General features: G+C 43.0%; 1 protein-coding gene across 1 annotated transcript; it reads right to left on the bottom strand.

Annotated features, from left to right (window-relative positions):
* Window positions 1-651: 651 nt before the first annotated feature.
* NFKBIZ (NFKB inhibitor zeta) lies at window positions 652-12,033 on the bottom strand. Its single transcript, XM_036114267.2, has 12 exons — window positions 11,613-12,033; window positions 9,253-9,392; window positions 8,710-8,740; window positions 8,488-8,591; window positions 7,605-8,389; window positions 6,807-6,912; window positions 6,279-6,425; window positions 6,025-6,088; window positions 5,552-5,721; window positions 4,566-4,676; window positions 4,270-4,437; window positions 652-2,255 (listed from the first exon to the last, which is right to left on the bottom strand). Exons 1-12 carry the CDS (start codon window positions 11,899-11,901, stop codon window positions 2,202-2,204), a joined length of 2,169 nt encoding a protein of 722 aa, XP_035970160.1. The 5' UTR covers window positions 11,902-12,033; the 3' UTR covers window positions 652-2,201.
* Between the last annotated feature and the right edge of the window lie 666 nt (window positions 12,034-12,699).

Here is a 12,699-nt window from a genome sequence, read left to right as displayed (position 1 = left end):
TATATTTCACAGGGGTATATCATTTCTACTGTTCTGGTTATCAGGTTGCATTGCAATGCAATGAAAGATACTGTATGCAGAATTTGCGTATATATGCATAGGTACATTTTTCCAGGGAAAGGCGTCCTAGCTTCTACCAGATTCTCAAAAGAAGTTATAAGAATAGAATGTATGTGCAGCACTGACTGACGCTGACAGATGTTCATATGTTTGTTCTCACACATCAAAATGGCATGTTGGGAATGAGAAGGACCCCGTTTACTGCTCTTCCCAGGCTGACAGCTCTCAGGATGATCCTGGTAATCTCCAAACTGTTTTTCCTATGCTCACTGTTGCCACAAAATAAAGTATGAAAAATAAAGTCACAAACACAAAGCTTTTGTGGCACATAAACTTCTAAATGATCAACAGCATCTATTAAGGCTTCATTATAGTCTCAGAACCTAATAAGCTTCTATGAATTTGGCAAAGAATTTTATTATGTTAAACTTTATATACCTTTAGGAATCATGTTCTCAAAAAAAAAATCCAAATTAAAATATATTAACTAATTTAAAGGTATTAAGATTAGTAATGAATAGCACTTTTTCAACCTAGGGAAATATAAATAAGGGACGAGGGAAAAGAAATGCACATCCTTAAAATGAAAAGTATTATTGAATTAATGTTTATTTAAAACCATGCATGAGTTTTTCCATGAGTTCACATCACAGCTGTATTTACAGATACCAAATAACTGTAACTAGCTTTTGTCCACAACACATACTGGGGCAAACAGTGTGATCAATCCAAAGGTCAAGTTATTTAAAAGGATTTAGCTACGAAGATGCTTCATCAGTTGCCTGTGGGACTTCTCATTTAAAAAAAAAAAAAAAAGGTTTTTAATGAATCAAATTTATTACAGTGAATTAGTGTGAAATCAAAGCCAACTACATTCCTTGGGGTATGCCAGAGATAAGCAAAATAATATTAATAGAATCAAAGTTACTAAAAAAAATAAGGCATTTTTTTCCTGAATGGTAATATGAAACATCATGGTGTGTTCTCATTCTTTGACAATAGAAAACCAGTAACACATGTTTCAGTATTGACTTTTTAATGTTCCTATAAAGTAAAACGAAATTCCAACAAGTACATTATAAATTCTAGAAAGTGAGCCACAAAGAGGTGTTCTCTTTAAGAGCATGCAATTCCTTACAAATAGTGTGTCTCATCTCCATGCATGAGTAAAAGCATATTTACAATTCAAACAGAGCTCTGTCAGCTACTAAGGGAACGACTCTCAATCTACTCCATCCACAGAGATGGTAGATGCGTGATTACACAGCTCTTCTGAATGTGTATCATTTTCTTTTTTTTTTTAATGTTTATTTATTCATGAGAGTCAGAGAGAGAGAGAGAGAGAGGCAGAGGCAGAGGCAGAGAGAGAAGCAGGCTCCCCACCTAGCAGGGAGCCCGATGCGGGACTCGATCCCAGGACCCCGGGATCATGACCTGAGCCGAAGGCAGACGCTTAACTATCTGAGCCACCCAGGCGCCCCTGTATCATTTTCTTAAATAGTGACAATTCACTTGTTCTTTTCTATTTTATCAATTTACATTTCAAATGTGGCCACGTCAATGACCAAATATGTACAAATACTTTAAAAGACAAAACAACAACTATATACAATTTGCAAAAATCAAATTTTAACCCTGGTACATTTCATCTAGTCCAACGCCTAGACACTTTCCAACACCAATAACAACGATCAGGTACTTCATTGGGCCAAATGAAGCCTCAAGACTACATCCAGATTTATGTTTTCCTTTCATATGCTTTCATTTTTCTTTAAAAAATGTTTATAGTTTACCTGCTCTTAAACTGACAATGGCTACACGAGCAATGCCTTATGCCACAAATCAAAGCCTTGCCCTACCCAAAAGCTACTGTTAATTGAAGTCAATTTTACCATTCAAGATTAAATTCAGGTGTGTTGATCCCAGATAACTGGGTATGAAATATTAAAATCTGCCAAGAGGAATTAGATATTTTTCTTCTTTTTATTTAATATAACCCACTATATAATAGTGAACTAAATATGTTTGTTTCATAGAAACAACTTACATTTGCCAATACGGGGCAAATGGTCTATGTACAGATACATTAGGACTGCCTAACTGACAGTGAGTGTTGCCGACCAGGCTCCAAGTCAATGGAGCTAATATGGTGGAGCTCTCTGCTGAATGGACTTTCCCTTCAGGATACGTCGGATCTGGAAGAAAAATAAATAGGATTTGTGAGGTTTACTTTTTATGATCAAAGTACCATATTTCCTTTAGAGTTTCATTCCTTTTTTATATACTCTACACACTCCTGTCGACTTGTAAGTAAATATATGAAGGTATGCAACAATACATTTCAAGATTTTAAGGTAACTTAAAAAATACTACTATAACTCCTTTCAAGCTTATTACAGATCTCCTATAATGATTCTGGAGTGCAAGAAAGTAAAGCATCTCCATTAAAAATTATCTACAGTTGAAAATCTCCAACAGCTTAAATAAGACCCATACAATCCTTTCCTAATCTCTACTCTTGCTATTTGTGAGAACATTGAATGTAAGGCAGTTATTACGGTATATTACAGTACCTCACCTATTCTGAAGTCGGGTCCAACTAACAAGAACCGAGAGCCCACTTCACACACACACAAGTTAATCTTTAATACTCTTCAAGTAAGAACAGCTTTCAGGATGTCCAATTAAAGCATCTGCACACAGGGGCGCCTGGGAGGCTCAGTCGGGTGAGCATCCGACTTTTGATTTCAGCTCAGGTCATGATCTCAGGGTCGTGAGATCAAGCCCCGCATCAGGCTTGGGATTCTCTCTCTCTCCCTCTCCTTCTGCCCCTCCCCCCCTCCCCCTGCTCACTCGTGTGCATGCACTCGCGCACTAAGTAAATAAATAAAATCTTTAAAAATAAATAAGTAAAGCATCTGTGCATAAATGTATGAGTCACAAGAGAGCTCCTTGGTTCCTTCAGGATCTAGCGATTCATTTTATACTATTATCTTTCTCCTGGCCCACAGCAGATTAAAAGCAACAAATGAGAAGAAAGAAGATTAGGGCAGGGGATGCCACTGTAGAGCTGCTAGGAGGGGAGACGCAATGACCAGAGTCTGACCACAGAAGCAAAGGAAAAAACCCTCCCCCCAACACACAGACACAAAAACACAAAAGCAGAAAGAAGAGTAGTGACAAGAGAAGAGTGAAGAGTCAAGCGGCTCTCCATGCTCCGTAATCCCTGAGAACACCGCTGTATGACTGCACACCACAAAGAGTGAAGGAGAAGCAAACACTGGGCTTGGGCCTCTGCCATTTACTATTCGATGATGATTCCTATCTGTGCAACCGCTCAGGCTCCATTTTCTCAGCTGAACCTTTACACTGCAAAGTTTTGTAACATGAGAACTCTTTACAAATTATCAAGAGATTCACCTTAAGTTACAAAGAGCTCTACGTATAGGGATTCCTGTAACATTATGGTCCTACTGAGGGCTGTGAATCAAAGAAAAGGCTACATTGCGTTTCATATATTCTGTGATTATCAAAGTTTGCAATGACCTGCCATAGCCACAATCACCCTCATTTACCTCAGAGAAAGACTGCCATCAAAAAATATCTTACGTTCTGAAAAGACTCAGTTCTTGTTATCAAGAAAAGTTGAGCCATGTGAAACTATTCAATCTCCAGAGGTAATATATAACCATATGACGAGTGAAGCATAACTTTGTTTCAAGTCTTTCTGGGTTCTAAATTACATAACCAACCTTCCGTTTCCTATTTAGTAGCAGTTAGTAGATAGAAACAAGTGGAACAGGGAATGTTTACTGAGCACTCACCATGTCCCTGGGGCTATCCCGAACACTACAGAGACGGCCTCCGATTACACCCACAATCTGAAGACCCAGCACCTGTAAACCTAAGAGTCTCTCCCTTGATCTGCAGGAACCTGGGTGCTTCGTCTTGCATCAGCTTCAAACCTCAAACCATTCTGACTTTACTCTACACCCAACTTTGTGTTACAGAAGAAAAGACTGTCGGATCTTCGACCATTCTGGGTCCATGGATAACCCTCAAATTTCTTACTCTTCCTTTAGAAACAAAGCAATTGCCTGCACGGTTGCTACACAGACGTTACGAGACCCAGACAGTGAGAGAGCCCACCTCAAGAGCACCTGCTGGCCTCGGCCCTACACCGCCTCCTCTCCCTTCTGTAGCCCTCACCTGTTCTCCCACAGGGCCATCAGGAACCAAATGCACTGGCTGTTCATTCTCCAAGTTCCGAGTACTTGGGTCTGCTCCCTTCCTCATCAACAGTCGAACTGCATCCAACTGTGTCACCCGATACTGAAGGCTGGCAGCAACATGGAGGGCAGTGTTTCCATTGTAAGCCTACAGACAGAGATAAAATGGCACCTCTCAGAAAGGGAGATTTTCATGAAAGCAGCTCAAAAGCCTGAAGAAGTTATAATAAAGGTCATTCCAAGTCTAATGCAGTTGCGGAAGCTTTCTAGAAGTACCTTTGCATTCACAAAAGACAGGCAACTGGGCAGCTCCAAAAAAAGGCGAATGAGTTCCAGATTTGCTTCTTCCGCTGCCAAATGCAAGGCTGTGCGACCACTTTTACGATCCTTAACAAAGGCAAGAGAGGAAAACAATGAACATCCAGACACCACTTTTGGATATGCTTTTCACCCAGGCTCACAAACGTCTGACTCACTCTTGGAGACTCACTGTAAATGCGCGCATCTCCACAAAGTCTTTCTTCATCCCAGACTAAATGAACTGTCTTATTCCTCCAAAATTCCCCATCAATTTCCTATATACCTCCTATCACAGTCTGCTCTTATACACAGGGTGGCCACAAAATGTAGAGACATAAACAATACTATTTTACCATGTATTGCAATACAAGACAATAAAACATTTACTATGTATTCGCCTGCGTTTCCAGACTTGGTGGCCACCCTGTAGACACAATTAGCTGCATCTCTCACCTCTTCTGCTTGCCAAGGTCTGGGAAGTAGCTTATGGTTTAAGCATTCTTCCCCCAGAGCTCCCAACTCAGTGCCTTGTACATAAGAGATACTCAGTAAATAACCCTCAAATTTAAAGAGAATAAAATATTTTCCAGTTTAAAAAACAGCTTAAGTGCAGATCCCACAATGATGGAACAACCCTTACAAAAAAGCACTACTCTTATTATTAGTATATGAAAATAGAAGCCAAAATGACAATATCAATTTCAAGGATTTTCTCTTCCTTCCAAACAAAGATTAGTTTATTTCACAGCTCAATGATCTTTTGAATAACAATGCACAAATTAAAAGCCAATTAAGAAAGCTGATGATTTTAAAAGCTAAGCTTCTTAATTATCCATGCATTGCTACCTACTCCATTAATTTAAGGAGAGGAAAAAAAGTTTTCGTTTATACTTGGGAACGAGGTCTTTTGCTACAAACACTTTTCTTCCCTATCCCATCTCCAAACTCTTCTGAGAATTTACCTTGGCTTCCACTGCTGCTCCCATCTGAATCAGACATTTAATGGTGTCAACCAGACTCTTGTTCTTCAGTAGAAGCTCCTGAACTTCAGGTGAATGGGGCTGTTGATTTCTCTGAAGTTCATGCACCACAGCATTGTGGGCCACAACCGCACAGTGGAGGGGAGTCAGGCCTGAAAGAGTATAATAAAGCAGTGGTCAAGCTTCCATCAGGCATTTAGTTGCTCCACAAGGACAGACCTTGAGGACAGTCTCTAACACGACCTACAGATGGGCCCCACAAGAACCAGTAAGGCCATCTGAACATTCCCTCCATTGGTGCTAGTGCTTACTTTATCTATAGTGCTAACTTTATCTATAGACTATTTTAGCTTTAATTACCTCCCTTCCTTCTTGGTATAAAACTTAATACCCTTAGAACTGATGGGTCCCACTCTCTAAATGGTTTTTCATCCAATAAAATTTCTGTTGCTTACCGTCATAGTTAGTCGCCTCAAGATCCAAAAACTGATTGCTCTTCACTGCTCCCTTCTGAATTGCCTGCAAAATTTAAAAAGATACACGTTAGCGAAAGACAAGTTACACAAATACTTATTTACTAGTAGTCCCAAGAAACGAGTAAGTCAACTCAAGATAGATTATTGCAACAGGCAACCTGCATCTGACTTCTAATATCCAAGCCCTATCTCTTTGGCCCTGTGATAGCAGAAGCTAGCTCACTGCCTCTTACCTGGAGCACCTGGGAGTGCCCTTTCTCAGCACAGACGTGCAGAGGGGTTCTTCCCCAGCAGTCGGTGGTGTTCACCTGGGCCCCAAGGTTCACCAGATCCTGCACAATGAGATGCTGATTGGCGGCCACTGCCACCTGAAAGGCACTCTGTGGACATTCAGAGAGAAAAAGGATTTTGTTGACATATGTAACACTACCCTAACACGGAATATGAACATAAACTAAGACTGAGGGGAAAACCCCACATAGAGAAAAGAAATCCTATTAGTAAGCAATAAAATACTGTAACACAAGGAAATGAAAATATGCTTAGGGTGTGGCTTTATTATACCCAGTTAGTCTTTGGTCAAATAACTACAAAGTTAACGCTAATAACTTCAAGGCTGATGGTGGCAAAGAGTCAACATCTCAAAGTTAATATTAACTAAACTCTTGGTCTGGAGCTTTAAAATGATTTACACATAAATATGAAACTGGTCATGGTCCTCTTTCCACATCTCTGTCAGTTCACTCTGACAAGATCCTCACCTGTCCATTGTGCTCTTTAATATCCAACATGTGAAGCGCATTCATTTTTCTTGCAAGGACATAGGAAAGTGCCCTTCTCCCTTGGGCAACAGCAATATGGAGGAACCTGGGAAATAAGGAGAGAAAGAGGTGAATTATCTCTGACTTCACTAACTTCATCTTTAAAAATTAAAAAATTCTCTAGCCCCTTTCTTGATATGCTGGTGCACTCAAATGAAATATTACAGACAATAATTTGTCTTTTCTGCTGGGTTGATAACACATTTGAGTCACAACAAGATATGTTAAGCTACCAGAAACAATAAGATGAATGACAAGCACCATGCTGATCACTTTAAATCTATTATTTTTAATATTCCTAAAAACCCTAAGAGGGAGTTCTTTTCATTTTACATGTCAAGAAACTCGGGCATAGAGAGGTTAAATAACTTGCCCATGACCACAAAGATGTCACGACAGATTAAGATTCAATCTACAAGTCAACTCACAGTTGATCAATGACCAACTAATCGTGATCTGTTTTTGCTCTACAGACTCAATCTACGCTGGTCTTTCAAAACCAAGTATTCAAAGAAGGCACGGACATTTTTATTAATTTAGAACAGGTAACCTGGTCAGACAGAAAAAATAAGGAAAACTCTTGAAATATTCACTTAATTGAACAGCAATTTCTACCTACACTAGTTGTCCTGATTAGCCACTTACTAAGGTCTAACTTGATATACCCCAGAGAAATTCTGTGCCCACTACATCTAACAAGTGTGGTTTACCAAATCAGCTACAGAAAAGGATACTCACGTGTCACCATCTGTATCCTTTGAAAGAAACTGGTCTTGGGAGATATTTGCCAATTTGCTTTCTTCTTGCTCTACTTGCCACTGAAAAAATGACTTCCCTAACTGTGTGGTGTTCACTGGATTTCCGATGATGTTCGGGAATGGCAGTGAGGTGCTTAAAGGGGTGGAGCCTGCATCATGGCCCACCATAGCCTCACAGGCACTGGGCGGCATCATGTTGAAGTTCTGCAGCTGGGACTCATTTTGCTGCTGAACGTTGTGGGAGTTCTGAATGGGAACAGCAATATTCTCAGATTCCTGACTATTTAGAAAGGATGCAAAACTTTGATCTGGGCAGAACTGTGGTTCTTGGCCATCAAAGAGGTTTGGTTCATAGCTGGGGGACTGGGAAGTTCTGGAATAAGGACTGTATTCCAGAGCTGGGGTGTGGGTGTAGTGCTGTGGTGGTGGCGGGGGGCGCTGCAAGTTCTGGCTCTGGGGCGAATACTGGTACAGGGCCGCCTGATCCATCAGGTGTGCGGAGCTGCCGACTTGGAAGGGTTGGTACTTCTGCGGTGGAGAGAAGATCTGCCCTCTGTGGAAGTCCTGACACTGTTCTCGGGGGGAGCCCTGCGGGACCACCCCAGGGCTCATCCAGCTAACTTGGACAGTATTTAGGGAAACCGGGCTGCACTCATTCTTAATGTTGATTATGTTCTGAAGCAGATCGGCACTGCTGTCCTGTTTGGATTCACTGTGCTGAACATCTTCCATGCTCTCTGCAGGTGTTGGTGTTTGAGGCGGTGTCTGGAGAAGAAGAAAAAAGTAAGTTGCATGCGCTCTTTCAAAACTATTCCAGGAAAGATTTCCAAAGCGTATTCAGAGGAAAATAGTGAGGTACTTACCAAAAACTGGGTATGTAATAAAGCTGGCCTTTTGCAAGCTGGTCCATCAGACAACGAATCAGGTCCTTTCCTTTTCCCACTATATGGTACTGTGTTCTTCAATTCTATACCCCAGAAAGGAATATGGAATCTGTGATCACCTTATTTTCTAAATTTTACCCATAATCACACTACATTATTTTACTCTAAAGCCCCCATAATATGAATAGAAGGAATTCTTACCTGTGAATTGCTCTCTGTTCACACTTTGCGTCTATAAGGAAAAAAAGTTTCCAATTTAATGCATATCAAATGGTTTCCTATTTAATGAACATCAATAAAACAGACTTATCTCTACCATTCTTTACAGCTCAGCATAAATCTTTGATAGTTATCCTAGCAGTATTTATTTTCTGTCTTAACTTTTACTCTATCTTGCAACTTTCCCCGTGTTCACTTTCATCTTAGTTCAACTAGGTTAAGACAAAATATGTAAGGCCATTTGAGTTTTCCCTTTCTAGTCAAGCTCTTCCATTTCAATTGAACCCCATGAATTCCTTGCCTCCAACTTGCCTTCATTTATTCATTCCCTCGTTAGATTTCCTTTGTGCGCCTAGTACCGGGCTAAGTGATAGAAATACAACAGACAGAGACCAATATGCCCTCCATCCTATGACTTTGTCATGTGGTCTACAAAGACCTACTGGACCTAGGTCAGCAGAGAATAATAAATATCCTGACAGAATAACCTCCCTGCCCTGACCCAAAACAAAAACTAGGTGCCACCTTAAAATCATCCACAGCTTGGCCAGAAGCCTTCTGTTTATGACTTCGGATATGCAGGAGTAGTTCCTTCACCGAGTTCTTCACACGAACGCCTTGAAAGGGTCCTCTCTGCTGCCTTCCAACCCCCATATGGGGTTCGACTGTTCAAAAGAAAACAAAACATATCCCAGTTAAATCTCTTTACAGGCACAAATCTTGATAATCTCAAAAGCATAGCTCTCTAATGTATGAAGCCCCCAACCAACAGACTGCAAAGCCTTTCCAACTCACTCTGGTCAATGGTCAGCCCCCAGCCCTACTTAAGGATTCTTCATTTCCTAATACTTTTCTTCATCAGGCACCCTAAGAAAGCTCATAAAGCTGTGGTTTTGGGGGCCCCCAGAGCCAACAGAAAAACCCAAATTAAGCCTCTTTGTCTTTCAGCCCTATCCATCCAAAAGACACTGTCACAGATTTTGCCACCCTCTCATAAATCTGTTAATTATTGACTTTTTAAAAAACCTTGAGGGAACAAGCAATAAATGATGAATTTTTAGGTTTTTCAACACAAAGGCTTTATGTCCACACAGAAATTTAAAGTCTATTAATTCCACTAACCTAAGAAAGCACAAAACAAACTTCCTCCAAAGATTTTAATGTGCTAAAGCCTAACAATCAATGATGTCTCAGATTTGTTTCTTATTATTTCCCTCCGTTCAGCTATGCCAAGAAAGCTGCTTAAATTCACTAAGCTTAAACACATTTTGACATACACACACATGATTTCCCCTCACCAATGGTTTTTGGAATTGCTCACTTAGGCTTTCTAAGTAGAAAGGAAATAATCTCATTTCAATTTAAATTTTAAAATACACTTTAAAATGTAGTCTATGTTTATAGCTTCTGACCGCTACTTCTGACCACTTCTGACCACTACTATGTCACAACCTCTTGGGATGAGCCGAACACAAAGTAAACACGCAGAAAGTCAGGAAATGAATAATTGAGACTCTCAGTTGAGAGTGGGGAAAAAAGTAAGAAGATGGGACAAGAAACAAAGCCTAATTTGAAGATACACAGATATAGATATATCATAAGCATATGAGAGGAAACAATTCTATGATGGAGTAAATTAAATGACCAGTTGATTTTATGTTTAAATTTAGGAAAATCTTGCCAGAAACTAATACAGCATTTCTCTGGAATGACAGCAGTTAATTCAACGTCACAGGGAGAAAAATTCAGTTTCAGAAATCCCCTATGTCTATGTGGTAAACCAAAGAACTAGCAAAACAGTTTCAGCCAGATGAAGACCAAATGTGAAAGAAAAGTTTCTAATACACACACAGTTTTTTGCATCTGCTACACATTTAACATACAGGGAACACCTTATAAAATCAAGGGACTTAAATTACTTTTTAAGTGAAAATGAAAAATCACTCTTTAAAATAAAAAACAACTGAAACAAAAGTGGCTAGCAGGAGGGAACACGTAAAAGATTCGTTCTTTAAAATCATGCTGATTAGACTTTCCAATATGTGAGATTATCTAGACGTTCTTTAGTCTACCCACAGTGCCAGTCCTGTTTTCTCTCAAGTTATGCAACTCGGCTTATTAAGAAAAGAAACTAACCAATTCATAGCAGAAGAAAGGAAACATTATGCCTTTCTTTAAGATTTGGTTTAACCATTCTAAATCATATAGAACACAGAACTTCCCGAAACTCAGAAACATCACAAACTAAAGACATAAATCGAGCTGGTTTTCCGTCCAGTTTCATCTTACATCTTGTTAATATCAGTTTCTTTCCTTTAACATAAAGTACTTTTATTTAATATTTCCACAAATACTTAGGAAAAAAATAAGTTGACCTTAAACACAGTATTCAAACTTCATTGGTGACAAGAAAGCTAAGCCTACATCAGATCCAAAAACTCGCCACAAGTATATGAATTATGCCTTAATAAAGCCTTCTTTTTTTTTTTTTTAAGAAAAAAAGAAGAGTGAGAGAAAATCTAACGTGATTCAGCCCCAGCCCCAGAAGTCAGAGCTCTGCTCTCAGAGGCCCTTTGAGCTACCAGGCCAACTGGATGGCGCCCGGGTTTTACAGATGGTCAAAGGGCATCGAGTTATATCAAACGCCTAGCACAGAGCGTCACCCAGTAATCGCCTAATAAATAATGGCTAGTGTGATGAGATACCGCCGCTACGGAAGTCGCAGAGGCCACCTAACTTCTGGGCGAGGAACTTCGCACCTGGGCGGCGCGGACCTTCCCCTCCCGGCGTGTGGGCCGCCAGGAGACGCGGGAGACGCGGGAGCAGGGGTTGCGGGGGTGCCGGGGGTGCCGGGACTGCCCCCGCCCAGGCCGGGGGGTGGGTACCTTGCAGCCGCTCCGCGCGCGCACCGCCTCTCGGCCGGGACTCCACAGCCCCGCAGGAGGACACGGACGACGCGGAGGAGAAGTCGGAGGAGTCGGAGCCGGGCGAGCCGGGCGCCGAGGGCCCCGACGACGAGCAGATGGCGTCGCAGGCGCCCGGGGCCGCGGCCGGCGGCGATGCGCCGTAGAAATAGGCCAGGTTCAGCGGGCTGGTCATGAGGCCACCGTCGCCAGCCCTGTCCAGCAACCCCTCTCCTCCGCGGCTGTCGTCCAGCAGCTTGTCCACGATCATGCTCCCGGGCTGGGCGCTCGGGGACCCACACTCCTGCGCCACCGGCTCGCTGCGCGCGGCTGCCTCCCGGCTGTGGCTCTGGCGGACTCGCGGACCGAGCGGCGGGAGGATGGCGCGGGCACGGGCGCGGCCCGGGGCTGCCCGGCTATTTAACCGGGCTCCGGGGGCGGGGAGAAGGGACCGCCGCCTCGCCTGCCTCCCCCGAGCCCCGCCGGGCCATTGGCGGCGTCGGGGCCACCTCCCGGCCCCTCCTCCGGATGCGTCCCGTTTCCAGTAAAATGTACAGGATGAGGCAATGTGCCCTCCGCCCTCGCCCCGCCCGCCCGGCTCCGCCCCGACTGACCGGTTGTTTTCTCCCCCTTCACCTGGAAACCCCGACCGAGTGCCGCCTCCCGCCTCCCGGACCGCGACCCCCGTCGCCCCCCCCCCCCCCGGCCGCCCGGGCGGGAGAAGCCGGGCCAGGCGCGGGGGAAGAAGGCGCGCGGCATGGGGCTCTGGGCCTGCAGAGGGAGACGGGGAGGCGGGAAGGCAGCACTGGGAACAGGTCGGCCTGGTTCCCGGGCAGTGGGAAGTCCTGGAAGCTGCGCGTTCCGCACTCCTCCGCCCGCCCTGGCGCGGCGAGCTTCCCGCCAGCTCCATTTAAGGCGTCTCTGGAAAGTTCCTAAGGGCCTGTCTTCTCCAGCGCCTCAGAGCGGCTTTGTCCTCTTAACTTAGCTTTTGCCAACGTACCTTTTGGCAGGGTCCCAAACTGAGAAAGATGTTGAAGCCATTTTTCTGTCCTCAAATTGTAATCCGACA

Source organism: Halichoerus grypus, chromosome 1 (assembly GCF_964656455.1).
Source record: "Halichoerus grypus chromosome 1, mHalGry1.hap1.1, whole genome shotgun sequence".
Taxonomy (NCBI): Eukaryota; Metazoa; Chordata; class Mammalia; order Carnivora; family Phocidae; genus Halichoerus; species Halichoerus grypus.
Note: the sequence above shows the minus strand (reverse complement) of the source record. Positions and strands in the feature narration are given on the sequence as shown.